This window comes from Stegostoma tigrinum, chromosome 1, assembly GCF_030684315.1.
Source record: "Stegostoma tigrinum isolate sSteTig4 chromosome 1, sSteTig4.hap1, whole genome shotgun sequence".
Taxonomy (NCBI): Eukaryota; Metazoa; Chordata; class Chondrichthyes; order Orectolobiformes; family Stegostomatidae; genus Stegostoma; species Stegostoma tigrinum.
The window spans coordinates 104,150,422-104,174,292 of record NC_081354.1 but is presented as its reverse complement, the minus strand read 5'-3'; the positions used below and the strand labels follow the sequence as shown (position 1 = coordinate 104,174,292).

Here is a 23,871-nt window from a genome sequence, read left to right as displayed (position 1 = left end):
GGAAGAACAATGAATTGGAGGTATACAGTAAGTTGAGAGGTTATAGCCATAGTAGTGTAACAAATCCCTGAAGAAGGAATGATTTTATCCTGGGGAAATATTCAAAAATATTGGCCTCACGAACAGAAACAACTAATAGACAGCAGGGACATGCTGGATTGTTTCTTGACTGTGTTGTGACTGGATCTCAGAACAACAGAATTAGTCGAGGAAAGGAGGGATCTACGGAAAGAGATGTGGCTTGGAAATTATGTTATCTAATATTATTTTTGAAATATTAAATAAAAAGCTGAAGCAAAACAGAATGAGGCTGAGACGTTTACCCCATTTTCCTTTACAGAAATATAACAGGCAGTTCTTGAATTGAGAGAGTTATAACATACAATCTACTCAGAAATTGAAACCAACACATCATGATATTATTTAAAAGACAAAGGGTCAATTAATAAATGGAAACCACCTAAAACACTCGTGGATGAGGATTGGGTAATAGTACAGCAGGTGACAATTCATCTTAGAATCATAACAAATTTTATGATTATCTTACAAAAATTAAATAGCAAGTCATTTGGGTATTGGGAAAATGCAGGATACAATATTAAGATACTTTTTTGTCCAAGATTATATCACCATGTGGTTAGATTTTGTTAGATATGCTGTACCTGTGATGTGGGTGGGACCTGAATTATAAATTAAACCCACAACTTTAAATCTAGTATAGTTTTTGATGAACTATTCAGCAGTTTTATAACAATTTGTTTAGAAATGTGTTTCAGTATCTTTGAACAATTATGGATGCATGGACAACCTTTCCTAAGGCCATATCTTTGCAAATAATGGCAATATTTGTAATGGAAAAATGCTGCAATCCTTTGTAAGATATGGATTACTCAAAGAAATACAATTGGATCAAGATTAAAATTTTATGTCAAATACTCGAAGATACAATGAACTATTTGGGAATAAAATGACGTATGGCTTTAGATTACAATAAACAATCTCAAACAGCATTTGAAACAAACATCAAACTATAAAATTTATTGTCATGAATGTCTGATTTATTGGAGTGAAGAAATTCCCTTGCTACTATTTGGCAATAACGATGTCCCTAGTAATCTTTGGAATTGCCCAGGTATGTCCTGTACATAAAAATGGAACAAATCCAACCCAACCAATTATTGTCCCATAGGTCTCCTCTCGATCATCAGTAAAGTGATGGAAGGTGTCAACAACAGTGCTGTCAAGCAGCACCAGCTCAGCAATAACCTGCTCAGTGACATCCAGTTTGGGTTCTGCCAGGGCCACTCAGCTCCTGACCTCATTACAGCCTTGGTTCAGCTCAAAAGGGCTGAATTTCAGAGGTAATGTGAGAGTGACTGCTTTTAAAAATGAATGGGTCAGATGTATCCCAGATAATGGGAATTGGCCGATCATTGAATTCAGTACTCTGTTTCTTCTTTCACTCACACCCTTGATCCCTTTATCTGAAAGTGTTATATTTATAATCTTCTTGAAAATATTCAAATTTTGGCCGTAACCTTTTTTTTATGGCAGAGAATTCCACAAGCTCACCACTCTCGAGGTGAAGAAATTTCCCCTCCTCTTGGTCCTAAATGACCTTTATCCTTACACTGTGACTCATGGTTCTGGACTCCATGGTCATTGGGAACAGTCTTCTTGCATTTGGCCTGTCTAGACCTGTTAGAACTTGACAGGCTTCTCTGAGATCCTCCTCATTCTTTGAGACTCTAATGGATATAGTCCTAACCAATGCAGTCCCTCTTCATATGCTAGTCCTGCCTTCCCAGGAATAAGCCTAGTTAACCTTCGCTGCACTCCCTTCACAATCAGAGCATCCTTCCTCTTATCTCATACCTTTAATAATATCATGGACAGCCTTTGACAACATACCAGAAACAGTGTTCAAATGTTGCTGAATGCTTGAATTACTTTTAATCTGCTCACATTCTATGTGCAGTTTGGGAGTTGGTGATTAGTTAAAACAGTTGAAAGTGACTGAGACGATGGTTCCAACACATAAACTTTTGGGTTTTACTGAAACACAATAGGCTTCCCAGGCATCCTGACACAAAGGGAAAACAGTGGCAATGGAGAGGGTTGAAACTCTATGTCAGGGCAAAGAGTTGATTGTACATGTTTGACACTCACTGCAGCTTTAATAGCTGCTCATGGGGAAAAGCTTCTGCAAAATATTTGGGCTGGGATGTTACTTTACACATTGTTTGCAATGCTTGTAAGTCCAAACTACATTTTGGGGCAATATATATCAGATCAGCTTCAGTGCAGCTTACGTCACATTAAATTGGATCTCAGATGAGAACCAGAGAAATTAGTGAAAGGCCACTGTCACAGTCCTACTGCTCTTTAAGAATAAAGGCTTTTGCAGAGGGTCGCAACTTGCAAGTGATGTATCCAGTGTACAGGATCTACTGATAGAGGACATGCATCTTACATACGAAAATACAACATCAGTCAAGAACAGCAGTAGATTCAGGCTCTCAGGTCTACTCTGTCATTTGACAAGATCATGTTCGACTTGTTTGTGGCCTTCACTCCACTTTTGAGTCTACCTCCTATACCCTATGACTCCCTTTTCAATCAAAACTCGAACAATCTTAGCCTTAAAAATATTCAATGATGCTGAAATAAAAGCAAAGTGCTGAGTCCTGGACATCTGAAATAAAAGAAAGTGAAGTGTTGGAGAAATTCGGCAGGTCTGGCAGCATTTACAAAAGAAGAACCATATCAGACTTGAAACCTTCCCTCTGTTTTGGTCTCTACAGATGCTGCAAGTTTGCTGAATCTCTCCAAGCACTTTCAGTGATCTGACTCTTTTGCTGTCTGGGGAAGAGAATGCCACAGATCAAGGATCTTCTGAGAGGAATAAAAATCCCCCCACCTCCATTTTAAATGGGAGAGACTTTGTTTTTACATTATGTCACTGAGGTCTTTTTCACAAGGGGAAACATTCTCAACTTCCAGCATGTCAATTCCCTTCAAGTTTTTACATGTTGATTATTTTGAATGAATTATTGTCACTTGTACATAAGTACAGTGAAAAGCTTTGTTTACGAGCAGTATAGGCAGATCATAGTAAGCGAGGACGTATAGATTACATCGCACATAGCGTGCGCTAGGTAAGATCAACATTAACAAGATCAGTATTATTTGAAGTTAGTGAGTCTAACAACAGTCTAATAACAGCAGGGAAGAAGCTGATAGTCCGGGCTGTGTGCACCACCTTCTGTAGCTTCTTACAGTCCAGGGCTGAGCAATTGTCATACCAGGCCATTATGCACCTGGACAGTATGCTTTCAATGGTGCGTCTGTAAAGGTTGGTGAGGGACCTATTGGACGTACAAAATATTCTGAGCTGCCTGAGGAAGAAGAGGCGTTGTTGTGTCTGCTTGACCGTCGCATGTACGTGGGAATCCCAGGACAGGTTGCTGGTTATTGTCACTCCTAAGAACTGTCAACCCTCTCAACCTTAGCACCATTGATGTAGATGGGGGCACATTCTCCTCCTTCTTTCTGAAGTCAACGATCAGTTCTTTAGTTTTGCCAACATTGAGAGAGAGGTTGTTTTCATGTCACCATGCCCTCTATCTCCTTTCTGTAGTCTGACTTGTTTTGTTAGCTATCCGTTCTACCATGGTGGTAACGTCTGCAAACTGGTAGATGGCATTTGTTCAGAATTTGGCAACACAGTAATGGGTGTACAGGGTTTACAGTAGGGGGTTAAAAAGCATCCATGGGGTTTTCAGTATTGAGTGTTATTATGGAGGAGGTACAGTTGTCTATATTCACAGCTTGTGGTCAGTGGGTCAGAAAGTTGAGGACCCAGTTGCAGAGGGTGGACCCCAACCTTAGTTGTGAGTTTGGAGATCAGCTTGGAGGGGATAACGATGTTGAAGGCCAGGCTGTATTTGATGAGCAGGAGTCTGACATAGGTGTTCTTGTTGTCTAGATGCTCCAGAGATGACTGCAGGGCTCGGGATATGGAGTCTACTGGGAGCTGTTACAATGTTTCAATGTTAATAAAATCACCTGTCATTTTTCTAAACTCTAATGAACACAGGCTAAACCTACCCAACCTCTTATAAGACAACTGTCCCATCCTAAGAATCAGTTTTAAGTGAAACTTCATTAACTGTTTTGAATGCTGAACTGCTTCTAATTGTTTCAGTTGCGACTTAAGAAACTTCAGGAGTTGCATGAAGTGCACAGCGCATAGTCCACAGGATCATGAAGTCTGCTGAAGCAGGATCTTCTGTGGCTGGAGCCAATAACCATACTTGGTCCATAGCTGTCAAATCACCAATGTTCTTGACTTTTTTAATCTCTGAATTCGATCAAGGATGTGCTGCAAACTTTTTCGGATTCTTGAGGCAAACCACATTCAAAAGTAAAAACCACTGACAGGTGCGATGCAGAGATTTCTTTAATATATCACACATCTGTTCATCTCATCAGTATATCGATCCCTTCTGAAAGTATGTTACTACTCTCTGCATAAAAATCTGCTCTCTCGAGAATATGAACAATTGACCCTTACTTTTGCTTTCTGTCTCCTCATTAATTTTTTACCGTGGCTGTCACTATCCCTTTAACCCCATTAGATTTAACTTTGCAATTATGTGATATTTTATAAAATGTTTTTTTAAAGACGGTACATAAATTTGCTGCACTACTTTCATCAAACCCCGTTTGTTATTACATTAACAAACAAATCGAATTTGTCAAACATGATTTGCTTTTAAGTCTGCTTCTTTGATTAAGTTATCTTTAATTAGCCTGGTTGCATTCTTCTTACTCTTTATTTATTTAATGTTCTTCTATCAGTTAATAAAAAAACTTGCATTTATAAAGCTCCTTTCATGTCGTAAAGCATCTCAAGGTACTTCTAGAATTGATTATCATAGCAAATGAACACCAACTCATCTATCACAATGTTCTAGATGTTTAAAGGCTTGATCAAAAGGGCTGGTTTTTAATGAATATATTAAGGAGGAGAGAAGCGAAGGAGTAAAAAAGTTTTGGGAAGGAATTTGTGGTGTTAGCGTCTAGGCAGCCGAAGACATAGCAGCCAATAGTTTTATCATCTTGTCATGGCATGTGAGTATTATTGCTAAGACCAACATCTTACTCATCTCTGATAATGGTAGATAAATTAAAATCAGGGATGTGAAGCAGGCCAGCATTGAAGCAGTAGACATATCTGAGGGAATGTAGAACTGGAGCAAATTACAGAGATAGGGAAGAGCGAGACCGTGGAGAGATTTGAACACAAGGACAATAAATTTCAAATTGGGCTATGGTCAGATTGAGAGCTGAAGTTATATTGTCATCATATACATAATGCCAACATTTATATACCAACAGGGCCCCTCATGTAAATCCAGTCTGCTGCCTTACATATACATCCATATCATCCCTGACATATAAGACCACACTACTGTCTAACATATGAAAGTGGTCTTTTGAATTTGTACTACTGGCTTTTTACACACACTAGACCAAGCTACTAAGAAACTACTTGTGAGGGTAAGGGCATCATGTGTGACTGTCCATCTTAACTGCTTGAATGCAGCAAGTAAAGATGTCATCGGTGGACAGGTCTGGGCTTGAGGAAGAGCATGAGGAGTTTTGACGAGGGAAAAATATGGGAGAACATTGAAATAGTTGAGCCTAGAAGTAATAAAAGAATGGATGAGGATTTCAGCAACAAATAACCTGATGTAAGGTTGAGATGGGCAATGCTTTGAGTTAGAAATAGGTAGTCTTAGTGATAGAGATGATGAAGTAAGAAACTAAGCTAGGATGGAGTCTATGGAAAGAGAACAGAGTTTGTGTTGAAGACCAAAGGCATTATTTAATTAGTAGAGTTGTATAATCTTTCAATATTGAATGTCAGCTAACCAGTGTGACAAATCAAAGGAAGTGGAGGTGTCAACAAAGGTGCTGATAAGGTGCAGCTGCATTGTTATAGGAACAAAGGATATAGGACTTAGTAACAGGAGTAGGCCATTCAGCCCTTACGGCCTTCTCCAGCATTCAATTATATCAGTACTGATCCAGGTGTGATCTTAATGTGCCTTTCTACATACCACATCTCTCTAATGAACATTGAGTCCCTTGTCGCGTCAAAAATCTAACTAACTCAGCCTTAAATAAATAGAATCTTCCTATACTATGTTGGCTTTCAGCACTCCTTAACACATTGCAAAATTATCTGTCTCCCCACGTGGGTAGATAAAATCCTAATAATTAAATAGAGGCCATTTCCAAGGTTTCTGAAGATGCATTGTTACTTCTTCATTCGTGCTTTCTCATGCTTCACTAGCTTTCAGCTTTGACAACAAAAAGCTGTTTGTCTCTGTAGCCTTGGGTGATGATCTATCAAACCCCTTTTTAGTTATATAAGGATTAAAAATTAAATATTGATCCTTTGAGGATTGCTGTAGCTTCACATTCCCTTAGTGTATTGTAAATAGTCTACTGAATTCACACAATAATTGGTTTTTGGTTCGCACAATTATCAACCTGAACTATGTTGTTCTAGAAATTGTAGAGTCCTGGCTCAATTCAAAAGAAATATTTTCCTTCACTGAAAATAAAGGGATAGGCAATAATTATTCATTGTGGTCCATTTGTACTATCCATTTAAGGGTAGCACAGTGTCTCAGTGGTCAGCACTGTTGCCTCACAGCACCAGGGACCTGGGTTCAATTCCACTCTCAGGCAACTGTCTGTGTGGAATTTACCCATTCTGTGTGGATTTCCCCTGGGTGGTCTGGTTTCCTCCCACAGTCCAAAAGTGTGCAGGCTAGGTGGATTGGCCATGCTAAATTGCCTGTAGTATTCAGGGATGTGTAGCCTAGGGGGATGGGTTTGGGTGGGATGCTTCAAGGATCAGTGTGGACTTGTTGGGCCAAAGGGCATGTTTCCACACTGCAGGGATTCTATGAAGTATTTTATTTTAAACCTTTCATGGGATATGGACACTGGGGCAAGGTCAGCTTTATTTCCCATCCCTATTTGCCAGTAAGAAGGTGATGGTAAGCTACCTGCCACTTGAACTACTGCAGGCCATGTGGTTTAGGTGCATCTACTGTGTTCATAATATTGTTTGTTTGCTGACTGTCCACCCATATACTTTTACTACTCTGCAGAATTGCATTCCTACATATTTCCCTGCATAGCGCCCATTAACACAAATATTGAAACTACTTCTCACACATATATTTAGATTCTCCTTTCACATATATGTGCATATGCTTTTCATGTTGATTTATTGCCATCACACATACACCTATACAACCTCTATGTAAATTCACTCTGCTACTGTACATATATATCTATATCACCCTGACATATAGGACCACACAGTTGTTTAATATACAAAAACATTTCAAATTTATGCTACTGTCTGTCTTTTTACAAATCACAACAGCCTACTAAGAATTCAGTTGGGGTGGTAAGCGCATCATGTATGATTCTCCATCTCTAATTAGAGGATAATCTGTGGAGTTTGTGGATCATCCTGCACAAATACTCATCTGTGGTCCAAAAACTTGAAGCATTGAGTCTGGATCATTAACTGGTAAAACCAACCCTGTACTCAGTATCTACACAGTATCACACATTTATGTGTACAGGCACTCCCAGGTTACGAAGAGGTTCCATTCTTGAGTCTGTTTGCAAATTGATTTGTACACAAGCTGGAACACAATGCTAGGCAACATAAAGTAGCCATTCATAAGTTCATAAATGTTTGTATGTCGGATCTTTAAAATTACACAACTACATAGGATCACCACAAGTACAAGTGTTTGTCAGTTGGGCATTAGTAAATCAGGGAACCTGTATACTTAAGCACTGATTGATGTCCTTCTCTGTGACAATTCTCAGGACAACAATGTGCTCACTAAGTTTCCAACTTTGAACCAGCTGGAAGTGATCATAAATGTGCCTCCCTTTGCATGTATGCACATTTAAGATAATATTGTCTGCTTCGATTACCAATAGATTGCTCAGAGTCAGTCTGAAGATCAGCTTAAAATAGTTGAATGCTCAAATTCTGTGAGATTTGCCACAGTCTGGCAGGTTCCATGATCCAGCATAAATGTCTCATTCCATTAAATGGAAGATTTGAACTGTTGTCTCCCTGAGATACATCTAGATGTATGACCTAACTGTATTTGCTGTGTCTTCCCTATCAATACAATGTCAACACCACATTTACACTGGAATTTGATCCATATAAGCACACTGCTCTTTAATATATGTCTACAATCACTACGTCACAAATATTTATACTACCTATATATACGTAAATATGTAGTTTTCACAACTAAGTCAACCATATGGCCAATATTGAAGCACTTCCGATTTTAAAAAAATCATTCTTCCGAATAATGTCAAGTGATAACCATTTGTGCCAATTATAATGGTGGTGTCACTTGTATTGGCTTTAAGCAAATAGTAACATCAAAGTGTAGATGTGCCTCCTATGGTTCATGTACATATGCTCAGCTATGCTGCTACAGATGCATTCTCAACAAGAGGGAATGACCAGAGGGTGGGAGAACTGTTAACCCTGTTCTAATTGCTGCCTAAAGAATAGCATTGATGTGGGCCTGGGAGCAGGCAATTACTTCCTTTAGAAATTGAATTATCAGGGGCAATCTGCAAAGAGAGAAGAGATGCGGCAAATTTAACAAGGAGAGAGCAATAATCAAATGTGTGCTTATTAGAAGATTCTTCGTTTCTGCAGAAGGGTCTAGGCCTGAAACGTCAGCTTTCCTGCTCCTCTGATGCTGCTTGGTCTGCTGTGTTCATCCAGCTCTACACCTTGTTATCTCTTATTAAAATATTGTTATCTCGTATTTAGCAACAGATAAACTGCTTGGATGCCAAGAGCCTGCCAACTGTGATCTACATAACTGTTCAAATAAAGTTAAAACAAACCTCAGGCTGTAGAGCACTGTGCCATCTGGGTGCAGACGAATCATTCGATTTTTCACTGTAACTCCATGCACAAATGACTTTTTGTCATTAATAAAGTAGGTGTCGGGAACCCAGAGTTGGTCAGCCACTCTGTTATCTAGAGTAAGATTCAGAGGTATCCCAGAGTATGAAAGCCTCTTGTCTCTCCAGGACTGCTGGAAGTACATTGTCAGAGTATAATCCTGTACAGAAAGAAGAAAAAAAAGTCAACTCCTCAAGTTCAAAGTTTCTTTCTCTCACCTCTTTCACCATTAATGGACCAAACCACCAGGTGCCGTTTTCTTTCCAAGTGTGATCATGGATCATGAAGATGCACTTAATACTACTTCCCAACAGTTCTGGGTCATGGTCGAAACACTCACTGTTTCTGTATGATGCAAGAAACAGGCTGGCCATAACGCTCTTGTGTAATTCAAATACATTTTTAGATTTTAGATTAAAACAAGAGAATGTTGCAGAGTATTCCCTTCATTCGTAATACATAGAGCAGAAATTGGATCCAGGGATTCATAAGAAGTTATTACAGCGTCATAACAGATTAAATATTATGTCTGCAGGACCTTTAGGACCTATTTTCTCTGCTTTATTGTCTATTTATTTTGTGTGTAAATACCGATGCTCTACATTGGGGAAACCAAGCGGAGGCTTGGGGACCGCTTTGCAGAACACCTCCGCTTGGTTCGCAGCAAACAACTGCACCTCCCAGTCGTGAACCATTTTAACTCCCCCTCCCATTTCTCAGACGACATGTCCATCATGGGCCTCCTGCAGTGCCACAATGATGCCACCCGAAAGTTGCAAGAACAGCAACTCATATTCCACTTGGGAACACTGCAGCCCAATGGTACAAATGTGGACTTCACAAGTTTCAAAATCTCCCCTTCCCCCACTGCTTCCCAAAACCAGCCCAGTTTGTCCCCTCCCCCCACTGCATCCCAAAACCAGCCCAGTTCTTCCCCTTCCCCCACTGCATCACAAAACCAGCTCAGCTCATCCCCTCGCCCCACTGCATCCCAAAGCCAGCCCAGCCTGTCTCCGCTTCCCTAACCTGTTCTTCCTCTCACCCATCCCTTCCTCCCACCTCAAGCCGCACCTCCATTTCCTACCTACCACCTCATTCTGCCTCCTTGACCTGTCCGTCTTCCCTGGACTGACCTCTCCCCTCCCTACCTCTTCACCTATACTCTCCTCTCTACCTATCTTCTTTTCTCTCCATCTTTGGTCTGCCTCCCCCTCTCTCCCTATTTATTCCAGTTCCCTCTCCCCATCCCCCTCTCTGATGAAGGGTCTAGGCCTGAAACGTCAGCTTTTGTGCTCCTGAGATGCTGCTTGGCCTGCTGTGTTCATCCAGCTCCACACTTTGTTATCTAAGCTTTAATATTGTTGGGTCAATGAGGAGAAAATCAAGCAATGCTGCTTTTCAACGTTTTGGACTGAACGCTGAGATCAACAATTTCAGAATGCAAACTCCTTCCCCCCATTTTGTTTCTTTTTCTTTGTATGTCGCAGGTGTATCTTATTTTTGCTTCAGACAGCGGCTCGCTTGCTGCAGGCATCACTTTCAGGTGGAACCTTCCAGTCCTGGAAACAGCAGCCTGGAGGATGGAGGGACACGTCATCAGGTTAGGTGGCAAAGTCTCAGAACTTCACCATCAGTCTGCCTCCAAAGCATTTAAGGCCATAAGATGTACCAGTAGTGGCAGGCCATTAAGCCCATCAAGTCTGCCATGTCATTCACTGCGACCAGACAGTCCTCAGTTAATGAACACTTAAGGATTCATTCTGAGATGGTCCCTGTTTTTTCAATTCCAGGTTGGAATGATCCATCAGCCTACCTGGCCAAACTGGTAAACTAGATACTATATGCCTACCTGACTGGTAGAGCATTGTGGTAAATGAGTATACTGGGTAGGCTGTCAGTTAGGAGGTAGTCCCTCAGTTTACACTAAGCCATGCATGGTCAAGATAGTTCTGAACCCCGTGGCTTCCCTCCCCCCCATCTGTGCGAACTCTCCCTGTTGACACTCAACTATTCTCTGGGTTGCTCCTCCATCCTGGGAGTCCAGCGAGTGCTGTACTGGCAGCAAACATGGTCTCTTCTTCCATGGCACTGCTAGAGCTACAAGCCTCTCATTGGCCTGCAGGTTTTTGGAACGCAGGACTACCTGAATGAATATCCTAACCCAAATGGAGAGCCAGAAGGTGACCCAATCAGGTACATGTTTGCTAAAAGATCTAGCAAGTTTTCCAGAGCCTACCAAATTCCAGATTGTCCCTGCTAATCTTTCCTGCTTTTGAACTTTGCCTGAAAATCAGAATATTCTGCCACTTGCTTCCTCTTCAGTCCCATCATGATTCCCTATGGCCCTTTAACACTGGGCTGAATCTTGCCATATTTTCTCGAGTCATTTTGTCATGTTTCATAGCAGGCCTGGAGGATTTTCTCAGGCCATTGTCCCAACGTTGCTTCATTATTTACCTACCATATCCCAGTGATGTCTTCTCACCCAATACTAGCCCAATATTCCCACTCATTTTATTTGGAAGTACACGCCGCTGCTGAAATATCCCATGATCTCGGGGTTGACACCATCTTAAACTCAGCTGTTGTGTAGCCGATTAAGTGTCTGCAGCTCAGACTGTAGCTGCCCCAGGACAGTTTGTGACATTTGCCATGGACATAGTATAAGGGAAATCAGTGCTCCACTTTGTGGACAGGGACCTGGAGGTCCTGTACGGGATGGTGTAGAGGAGGTTATCAACATTAGTGCAGTGTTAACCTTCTGGAGTAATGCCCAGCAGTGTAGTAATCAGGTCAACAGGGTAAGTGCCATCATCTTCCCTCTGCTACCTCACACTCAGTCTATCTCTGCTACTGGATACATCTTCCACCAAGGTTAATGCTGTACCACTCTCACTGTTGTATGCTGGGTTCAAATGGCTCCTTCTGTGCTGTAGTATTCAATGGTTCGCTTTTATTTGTCATATACTTTTTTCCATTCTTTTGTCCTTGCCCCGTTAGCTTTCGCCTGCCTGTTACCCTTCCTTTTTAATTTAAACTTCTCTCCATATCATTTGTTAGTTTCCCAGTGCGGTCATAAGTCTTGCAGTTTTGTCTGTGTGAATTTTATCAGTTTTACACAGGTCATTGCTCATCTCATGCTGATCCCTGTGTCCCACAAATCTTGCCCATTTCACTGGCTCCCTGATCATACAGGGACCTTCCCTTATCTGACGCCTTATGCATTAATAAACTTGTGGTATCAAGAATGTTCCTGAAACCATGTCAATTCTTGAAACTTCTGTTGGAGGACTACAGTTCTGTTTCTTCCTATGTCAATAACATTTGATAACTCTGCTTTGTTCTCCCACATTTTGTGCCCCCTTTTATGTTGCCCCTCATGATGGTATTTGGGTGGCTAAAAGAACAAACACGTCAATATGTTAGGACTACATTCTTACGCTTCACTTTCACCCTTCTGCAACTCCTGGCCCATGACTGACTGCCACATTACTGCCACTGTCACAAGGAATCTATATTTTTAATAATAATCTTTTGGGTGGGGAATCTCTGGAATGCATTTATACAGAGGTCAACTCATTAAATATATTTAGGACAGAGGTAAATAGGTTCTTGATTCACAAGGGGATCAAAGGTTACAGGGAGAAGGCAGAAAAATGGGGTTGAGAAGTGTATCAGCCATCGTCAAATGGCAGAGCAGACTCAATGGGCTGAATGGCCTAATCCTGCTCCTATGTTTTATGACTTTTCTAATAATGTAGAGCAATCCTTGAAATTCCTTTCATATGCCTCAGTTCTAAGTCTCATTAAAGAATTTTAGTGGTTTACAATGCTCTGGAACATCCACATTGGCTCTGTTGTTAAGTCTGTGTCACCCTCACAATGATATTAATTGCAAGCGTGGGAAGTAATTACAAAGTCTAGGCACATCATTCAGAGAGAGATAAATTGTGCCAAGGAAACATAATAGGCAAACCTTAAAAAATAATTTATTTGAAGAAGAATATCAAGGAAAATGTATAGCTTGCCAACATGAATTCTTACATTTTGAAAGCAAAGACTGGAATACTATCTCAGTTAAGTTAATCAGTACATCTGTTAAGATCTTAAATGCGCTGTGTGAAAGGGTGGTGAAAACAGATTAAATAATAACTTACAAATGGAATTGGACAAATACTTGAAGAGCTATGAGCAACAAGGAAGGGAATGGGACTAATTACTTAGTTTGTGTAAAGACAGACAGTATGGACTGAATTGCCTCCTTCAGTATTACACCATTTCATAATTGTATGGTTGTCAGCGCAAGATTAGTGTTCTGCTGTTGTACAAAATACTAAATTATACTTGTGTAAATAGATATGTAACATGCTGCTATACAGCACTGTTACTTGTAATATGCTGGCTGCTCTTTGTGGTCGATCTTTCATTCTTAGCAGTCACTCTCAGCAGATTTACTTTTGTTTTGGTCTATTGGCTTTCATTCATGGTTTCCCTAGCTATGGGATATCAGCAGAATATGGGTGTGTAGAATCAATGCTGGTTCCTTCTGCTCCTCTTGAAGCCCAGTGACCAAAAATATGGGAATGCAATTAGAAATGTCAATGCAGCAGCTGAAAAAAAGTTTCTTAAAACAAAGACATTAGAAAATCAGCAAAGGAGACGTTTAAAATTAGGATAACCTTCTTGCAGGGGCTATGAGCTATATCCCTGGTGCTGGGGTATTGGGTTGTTATTTCACTTGGATGGATGAACCGAGTGTACAGAAGAATAATGCCAACTGTTCAGGTTCAAACTCTGTGTTAACTGGAGTAGTTAATGGAGACCTGCCCACTCACCATACCCCATGCTTGTGAAATAGTTATGCTCCAGTAAGTAACTTAACCAATTGTCTCTCTTGAGCAAAAAGAAGTGATTGCGGCTCCACATTTTCTCAGGGCAACTGAAATCTTTAGAAAAAGGGGTATTTGTAGCACATTGGTAGTGATTCTAACTCTGGGTCAGGAGGACCGGGTCAAGTCCCACCTACTCCAGATTAAATTGATTAAAAGTGTTTAAAGTCTCAGAGCAAAATGTTGCAGCATTTCTGAGGGTGACCCTTGAGTAAGACTAGGTAGTCTTTAGGAAGGAATTAAGAAAATAACACTGCAGGTTAAATTCATGATAATAGCTTTTTGAGTACCTGCTGATGGTAGATAAAGTTCTCTGTTAGCACTCTGTACTGTGAAATTTAGCCCCATTTAAAACGGTTAATCAAATTTGAGGAGTTACTGTTTCTGGCACAAAGCTTTGTAAAAAAAAGATTAAAATGTTAATTTGCCCAGGCAATTCTATAATTCCGAAAAGTATGCCATTCTAAAATTCAATTAAAATGACCACGATAACAAATCATTTTGTATAATGATTATCTCCAGAACAACTCCATACTTTGTAAATCAAACACTTGAAAGAATTTGGTAAACAACTGCCAATGTCTACCTGAAGGAATGGATTGAAGCCAAACATGACTATCAGTTCCATCACACCTTATTCCTGAAATTGCCTGTTGAATTCTTAGCCTCCTTGTTGCTAACCTTCTTAGTTTTTTTAAAATTCACTCATGGAATGTGTGCACCACTGACTGGCCAGCATTTCTTGCTCATCCCTAGTGGCCCTTGAGAAGGTGGTGGTGAGCTGCCTTCTTGAACCACTGCAGTCCACTTGCTAAGGGTTGATCCACAATGCCCTCAGGATGGGAATTTCAGGAACGCACAGAAGCTTTCTAGGTGGAAATTTCCTTCTTTGCCTTTGGCTTTTTGTTCTGGTATTTCTCCAGACATGGAGGCGTGGCAGTATTGTATTGTTTGATTGGGAGGTTCATAGACCCAGTTTCAAATTAAAGTGCATTGACAGTGCTGATCATTGTGCTAAGACTTTGTCCTTTCCCCACAGTTCAAGATGCAACACTGTGTCTGTAAGGAACTTGAGACAAGCAACCAGGCATGGTCTGACAGCTCACTGAGCTCACTATTCCTTGATTTAAGAAAAGTGATTATTTCAGGCATCAGATTTTTTAAAAATTGCAAGGCCTCTTTAGGAAGGATGTGGCAAAACATGAAAATGTTCAGAAAGGATTTACCAGGATGTTGCCAGGGTTTGAGGGTTTGAGCTTTAGGGAGAGGCTGAATAGGCTGGGGCTATTTTCCCTGGAGCATTGGAGGCTGGTGGGTCGGGGTGGTCCGGGGCTGACTTTGTAGAATTTTATAAAATCATGAAGGGCATGGACAGAGTAAATAAACAAGGTCCAAAACTAGAGGGCATAGGCTTAATATGAGGGGGCAAGATTTAAAAGGGACCTAATGTGCAGCATTTTCATGAAGAGGGTGGTGCGTGTATGGAATGAGCTGCCAGAAGAAGTGGTGGAGGCTGGTACAACATTTAAAAGGCATCTGGATGGGTATAAGAATAGGAAGGGTTTAAAGTGATATGGGCTGAATGCTGGCAAATGGGACTAGGTTAATTTTGGATATCTGGTCAGTACAGATGAGTTGGACTGAAGGGCCTGTTTCCATGCTGTACATCTCTATGACTCTATGAGGGGCATAGATAGGGAGAATAGCCAAGGTCTCTTTCCCAGGGTAGCAGAGTCCAAAACTAGAGGGCGGGTTTAACGTGAGAGGGATAAGATTTAAAAGGGACCTAAGGGGCAACTTTTTCACGCAGAGGGTATTGAGTGTATGGCATGAGCTGCCAGACGAAGTGGTAGAGACTGGTACAATTACAGCATTTAAAAGGCATCTGGATGGTATATGAATAGGAAAGGTTTAGAAGGATATGGGTCAAATACGAGCAAATGGGACTAGACTGATTTACAATATCTAGTTGGCATGAATGGGTTGCACCGAAGAATCTGTTTCCACGCTGTAGAGCTCCGTGGCTCTGTGACTTTCCCCCAACTTAACTACATTGCATTAGCTTGCAGAACTAGTTCACCATAAGCAGCACTGAGTCGGAGTAAGGGTTTAAACAAATGATGTGGAAGGGCTCTCGCTCGAATCAAGTTTACAATGTTAACAACAACTTTCATTGTTTGAGAAAAGTCCATAACTTTACTCACTAATGTTTGCAATTGGGTTATGCAGTGGTAATCGACAAAAGAGGTAAATCAGGACCATTTCTACAGAATGCAATGAAGCCCACATTTGCACCAAGTATGGCAGGTATACCTTCAGTGGTGATAGAAGCAAGTGCCTTGACTACAATGTCTTTTTTTCGAGCATGAAAATTTTAAATTCATTGTAGATATCCTCTCTCTTTGTTCTCTGTTTAAATGGCAAAAGCATGACAAAATCCACTTTAGTTGTCATCTCTGCAAAAACAATGCACACAAAAACAATCAGCTGTGCTGGGTCAACCTTATTGATAGGTTCTTCGAATTACAGTGAGAAGCATTCACAGTCCTTCGGGCCCTGCTGTATTTGCTAAAAGATGTCTTCGTACAAAGATTCCACTCATCTGGCTACTGCGGAAGCACTAAGTGACAGGTTCTGGATTGCCATTATTATTTCTTCTTTGTTGTTAAAGTCTTTGAATAAAGAGTGTCAGCAGCCAGTGGTTCTTCCATTGCCACATCATCTGTCAATAATTTCTTCGGTTTTTTCAGCTGACATAAATGCGAAATGATACATCAGTGCAGGTGTTAGCTTTCGCTGCCGATTTAGGCAAATAAAAGCTCAGTTGAGCTTTCAAAATAGCCTTCAGCTCATCAACTTTCTTTATCTGAAGCATGATGTTCAAAGGAAAGCTACATTTGAATTGATATTTTTTGGATTTACTGTGCATTGTTGTGTAGTGTCATTCCAAATTTTCAGCTTTACTTATCGATATACAGTACTTTTGTGACATAATTACCCAAATACTCTTTTCATTCATGTAAATCCTCTTTCCCATTCCACAAGGAAGCCGTATATTTCTTTGTAGGTGGTCCAGGTTCATCACACATCATAATTATTTCACCTTGTAGTTCATGATGTGGATCTGCTGCTGGTTCACGTTGCAGGTCGGCCTCTGGATCTGCACCTCTGGCTTATTGGGAATGCTGCTGACTGTTTTCAAATGCAGATGAAGGGGAAGTGCTGGTGTTGGACTGGCGAGGACAAGGTCAGAAATCACACAATGCCAGGTTATAGTCCAACAAGTTTATTTGAAAGTTTATGTTTACAAATAAACCTGTTGGATTATAACCTGGTGTTGTGTGATTTCAAGTGCAAAGGCATGGGAGGTCACTCCTGTGGTTGTGATGTGTTTCTGGGACCTAAAGTTGGCTTGCATTGTTTGGATATTGGTTGCAGGAGGGTTGCCTGTTCTCAAAATTGCTCATGGTCTGCACAGATCTATTTGATAAGCAGCTGAAGAAACAAAAAAACACAGACCTACAGGGACTAGGCAAGGGAGTGGAACTAGCTAAGCTGCTCTTGCAGAGCCCATATAGACATGATGGGTGAATAGCCTCCTATATTTCTATTATAATATAGTGGCTTCGCACATCAGTTTCTAGTATAGTTCATGTTCATTTGTATGCATTATCAACTCAAAACTTACATTACTCTGCCATGATCTGGACCAAATGGCAACAGGATATAACAAGCTGGCAAAACCTGTTAAGAACTTCTCTCCATGCCCATGGCTTTGATGCAGTAGCATGGTGATTGACATGTGAGCTGAGAGGGAACTCAGTTGGGTGGTGAAATTAACTGCCACAGACTCTGTGATCAACTAATGATTGTGGTCTATATGTTGGAGACCACTGATGTCAGGGATTCTCAACATGAAGACAGGGCTTCATCTCCACAAGTTACTCTTTTCGACACTGTCATGGACACATTCTTCTGTAGCAGGTAAATTGGTGAGGATGAGGTCAAATGTATTTTTTTTTCTTGTTGGTTCCCTCACCACAAATCACAGATCCAGTCGAGCAGCAATGTCCTTTATGATTCTACCAGCTCGATCAGTAATGCTGCTACCAAGCCACTCTTAGACATTGAGGTCCCCAGATTACAGTTTGCATACAGCCCTCAGTGATTCTTCGAAATATTGTTCAGTATCAGCTGAGAGAGAACAGTATATAGTAAAACAGGAGGTATCTTACTCATATTGATGCCATTAGACTTGAACAATGTATACCTTAGCAAGTTACAATAATGGTTGATTCCTCTTCATGTAGATTATTCTTTTTAAGTCTGTCCCAGCAGGTATTTGCTAAAGAATTGGGACCACAATATATTTTTTTCAAGTTATTGTCCTGAGATTTTAGCTGGCTACCATTTTGGACACTGGAAATAACACATTTTTTTAAAAGAAATTATCAAGTTGAAGGATAGATACATAGCAGCATAGAAAATAGGTGCAGCAGTAGGCCATTGGGCCCTTCGAGCCTGCACCACTATTCAATATGATCATGGCTGATCATGCAATCTCAGTATCCCAGTTCCACTTTCTCGGCATTCGCCTTGGCCCCTTTAGCCACTAGGGCCACATCCAGCTCCCTCCTGAATATATTTAACAAACTGGCCCCAACAGCTTTCTGTGGGAGAGAATTCCACAGGTGAAACTATAATGCAGCACCGAAGCTAAGAACAGTTGGAAGGAAGATAAGTGAAGAAATATAGTGCAGGCGCCACTGAACATAGATGGGAAAACTAAGGAAGGTAGTTCTAAAGGAAGTAGGTTCTACAACTTTGAATGCTGATAACGTATATAATGTGGATTTGTTCATGATTTAAAAAAATAAGAAAACATGTTACTTGTTATAAAGGTAATTACCTACTCAACTGCCTATGTTTTCTTTCTCTCAGTAGTTTGTATTTAAGTATTTGTTCTTACCTGAATAAAAGCAGCAATTAGGAATTGCTTAATTGGAGTTTTTAAGAAGTGTAATTGACTGTTAGCTAATGAATCCGTAGTTTTCCCACCTCCAGTATCAGAATTGTGAAACCTTATGTAGGCAAACTTAGTGCATGTAAATGATTTTAAAAATTGTTGATTCTACACAGATGGAAACTGCTAGAAAAACTAAGCAGGTCTGGCAGCATCTGTGAAGAGAAATCAGAGTTAACATTTTGGGTACACTGGCCCTTCTTCAGAATCTAAAAGGTTAACATTGATTTCTCTCCACAAGTACCGCCAGACCTGCTGAGTTTTTCCAGCAATTTCCATCGTTGTTTTTGTTTCTGATTTCTAGCATCCACAAATCTTTTGGTTTTTTGGTTGATTCTATGGCTGCTTATAGCGATGATGGCATGATTTACATCTACCAACTACACTGCAGCTAATTACCAAGAAACCTTGGCAGTAACTTCCAAACACATGTTCTTGAACACTTCAAAGAACAAAGGCAGTCAGGTTTGTCTGACCAGTTCCTCCTTTAAGATGATCCTTAAAACTATCAAGTTTTTGACCTGTGTTAATATCTGTTTATGTGGTTTGGTGTCAAATTTGCTTTGATATGCTCTTGTGAGTATCTCTGGGATGTTTAACTGTATTAAAGACCCTTTATGAATGTATATATGTACTGCTTTTAATAGGGGACGAAAAGGCAAAATTCATGGATAATTTTATGGGCCTAGGCAATGCATTCGGATAGAGAAGAGTAACCACATCAACATGTGAATGTAACATGTGACTGTCTGCAACAATATGTTTGGACCCACTGTGAAGTTAAAGGTACAGATGTCAATTTATTTTGTTGTAGCGTTCAGCTGTTCATGTAGCTGCAACTCCAGGAGTACTTTCAATCTGCAAATGAAACAATTGGAAAGGTTCCATGAAAACCATCTCACATCAAAATCAGTGTAATTAACACTGATGGGCTCCAAATCGCCAATATAGCACTGAAGTCATAGTTATACAGGAACGGTTGGATTGTTCACATGTCAAATGAATGGTTTTCCAAAGCTGCATTTTATAATCAGCAGATGACAGGTGGTAGGACAGTAGGGAGTCAGAGGAAATGTTTTAAGTATAAGCTGACACTCATCCATAAGTCTAGGAAAACACAGCCAACAAACATACAATTTACAAATCTTCTCATTGGCATGAATTCCCTTATCCAACCATTATACCCGTTCAAAAGTAATGGTTCTTCTTTCCTTCATACAGTCACAGAAGCATCCTGTGTTTATACAGCATTGAAAGGCCTGCTGATGCAGTAGGAGTTGAAGTAATATCCTTCTGCAGCAACAGGGGAACCCAGGGAGACTACTGTTTATGTTTAAAAATATTTACACCCAGAAATGCTAGGGCCTTCTTAAGGTCCGTCATGCAATTTACGTCTACTCTTGTCTCAGACTGCATTGGGCCTGCTGGATTGAGAAATGGCTTAAATTCTCAGTGTGACCTCGTAGTGGACTTAAACCTGATGCCAAAGAGTTTCCTTAATGTGACAGTGGTTTGGGCCTAAAAAGCTTCCAAACTCTTGGAATCATATCTGTGGTGAAAACTCTGATCTGATCTCTGCAGTATATGGTAGTACTAACATCACTTCTTCACCAGGAAATCCACTCCCCTCAATAGGATTGCAGTAGGTCAATAGTTTGGTTAGGGTCAAAGTCATCCCATGGCACAGTTGTTATGATTCTAGATTAGCCTGCCAAATTTATGTTAGCATCTGGCTAGGGATCAGTAGAGTCACAGAGTTATACAGCACAGAAACAGACCATTTGTTCCAACTTGTTTTTCCCAAACTGAATTAGTCCCATTTGCCTGTGTTTGGCCCATATCCCTCTAAATCTTTCCTATTCATGTGCCTGTCAAAATGCCTTTTAAATGTTGTAACTGTACCGGCATCTACCACTTCATTAAGCAGCTCCTTCCATATATGCACTGCCCTCTGCACCAAAAAAATGTCTCTCAGGTCCCTTGTTAAATCTTCCCCATCTCTCCTTAAACCTATGCCTTCTTCTTTTGACCTCCCTCACCCCAGGGAAAGACCTGCCATTCACGTTATCTACACCATTCATGATTTTGTAAACATCTATAAGGTCACCGCTCAGCTTCCAATGTTCCAGGGAAAAAAGTGCCAGCCTATCCAGCTTCTCTTTATAACTCAAATGCTCCAATCCCAGTAACATCCTTGTAAATACTTTTTGCACCTTTTCCAATTTAATAATATCCTTCCTATAGAAGGGTGACCAGAACTGCTTGCAGTATTCCAAAAGTGGCATCAATAATGTCCTGTACAGCTGCAACGTAACATCCTAACTCCTAATCTCAATGTGTCAAACTTTGAGAACCCTGGTATTTACTAAGAGATTAAAGCCACAAAATTCCATGATTTTGAATAAATGAAAATAAATTTTACTACATTAGGGTAGAAAAGTAATCCAATCTAGAGTGAATAGACAATTTATATTCTGACATCCAGAATTATTATTAGGTAATCATGGATAACAGACAAACTGTAGTCAAGCATTCCACAGACCATATGAAATAATGACGTGGTCAGCACAGATTCCACAGAAACCCCTTATATTATTGACACTTTGGATTATCCAATCTTCTTAAAGCTCTACAAGGATTTCCAGTCCTCTCTTTTAAGTCTAACTTTAAAGCTCTATTAAAAGCTACTCACAAGGACCGCAACTTTCCCCCCACGGTGATCGAGAATGCCCTTGACCGCGTCTCCCGCATTTCCCGCGACACATCCCTCACACCCCGCCCCCGCCACAACCGCCCCAAGAGGATCCCCCTCGTTCTCACACACCACCCTACCAACCTCCGGATACAACGCATTATCCTCCGACACTTCCGCCATTTACAATCCGACCCCACCACCCAAGACATTTTTCCATCCCCTCCCCTGTCTGCTTTCCGGAGAGACCACTCTCTCCGTGACTCCCTTGTTCGCTCCACACTGCCCTCCAACCCCACCACACCCGGCACCTTCCCCTGCAACCGCAGGAAATGCTACACTTGTCCCCACACCTCCTCCCTCACCCCCATCCCAGGCCCCAAGATGACATTCCACATCAAGCAGAGGTTCACCTGCACATCTGCCAATGTGGTATACTGCATCCACTGTACCCGGTGCGGCTTCCTCTACATTGGGGAAACCAAGCGGAGGCTTGGGGACCGCTTTGCAGAACACCTCCGCTCAGTTCGCAAAAAACAACTGCACCTCCCAGTCGCAAACCATTTCCACTCCCCCTCCCATTCTCTTGATGACATGTCCATCATGGGCCTCCTGCACTGCCACAATGATGCCACCCGAAGGTTGCAGGAACAGCAACTCATATTCCGCTTCGGAACCCTGCAGCCATATGGTATCAATGTGGACTTCACCAGTTTCAAAATCTCCCCTTCCCCTACTGCATCCCTCAACCAGCCCAGTTCGTCCCCTCCCCCCACTGCACCACACAACCAGCCCAGCTCTTCCCCCCCACCCACTGCATCCCAAAACCAGTCCAACCTGTCTCTGCCTCCCTAACCGGTTCTTCCTCTCATCCATCCCTTCCTCCCACCCCAAGCCGCACCCCCCGCTACCTACTAACCTCATCCCACCTCCTTGACCTGTCCGTCTTCCCTGGACTGACCTATCCCCTCCCTACCTCCCCACCTACACTCTCTCCACCTATCTTCTTTACTCTCCATCTTCGGTCCGCCTCCCCCTCTCTCCCTATTTATTCCAGTTCCCTCCCCCCATCCCCCTCTCTGATGAAGGGTCTAGGCCCGAAACGTCAGCTTTTGTGCTCCTGAGATGCTGCTTGGCCTGCTGTGTTCGTCCAGCCTCACATTTTATTATCTTGGAATCTCCAGCATCTGCAGTTCCCATTATCTCTCAGTCACAGAATGCTTCAACAACTGCTCACACCCTGGTAGTTCACTCTCCCAGTTGGGACTGCATTCCTTCGGATTCTGGAAACTGTACTCTGGCACATACCCTCAAGCACAGTTTCAGCTTTTCCATAGACAGTGCAAGGAACGTTCATTTTTGGGAACTTAGTTCCTGAAGTGGAAGAAAATTGGAGTTTTGTTTTCAGTTCTGTGAAGTCCTGACTTGTTCTAAATGGTCAGAAAATAATTTTGAGCAATGAGTTAAAAAAAAACAGCATTCCAAGCAGTCATGTAATCTTAATAACTAACAAGCCACATGTAGTGGTGATTGCTGAACTGACTTGAGTTTTATGAGCAGAAGAAGAGAGAGAGAAAGAGGAGCCAGAAACGGTTTCACTTAGAAAGAAGTAGAGGTGCTGTTAGTTGCAGTTTCCAAGTGTCAGAATTGGGGTAAAATGTCGAGTTGCTTCGAGGAAATCTCCAAAGCAGAAGTATACTGAGGTGTCAGAGAAGTAGACACCACACAAAGCTGTTGAAAAGATGACGTTAAGCAACCCATGTTAAGAAGCAATAATGAGCTGAGCAGGGCAAGAAGATTTATTGTGGAGAAAGGAGTCACTCTTCACTGAGGTTTAAGTGTCTGTAAGTTATTGCTGGAATTAAAGGGTTATATCTTTCTTTCCGATATTTGTAATCAGTTTGTTCTAATATTTCTTACATAGTGAAATAGTTTTTGTATCTTTTGTATTATAAACTATTATATTATTTTCTTAAATGTCTGTTTCGACAACATCTTGAGAATGTATTCAGTGACTGACCTCCATGGTAAATGAAAGAAATGTAAAACTTATGGTCTACCAAAGTAGCCCTTAATCTGGAAGCAGATTTGTCCAGAATTATCTTTAGATGGAATTATAATGTACACTTCCCAAGCTGGTACTGTCTCTTTTTTTTACCCAGTTCTAATCTTGCTCAGCTGCACTAAGCACTACTGCTTGTGGGCTCCATTTACC

General features: G+C 41.1%; 1 protein-coding gene across 1 annotated transcript in view; it reads right to left on the bottom strand.

The window, feature by feature from the left end:
• Positions 1-23,871, bottom strand: part of LOC125452898 (gamma-aminobutyric acid receptor subunit beta-1-like) — a 274,999-nt gene that overhangs the window by 123,876 nt on the left and 127,252 nt on the right. Inside the window, exon 4 of the mRNA XM_048531861.2 lies at positions 8,992-9,212. Within this exon, the coding sequence (XP_048387818.2) occupies positions 8,992-9,212 (221 nt within the window). The remainder of the gene's footprint in view (positions 1-8,991; positions 9,213-23,871) is intronic.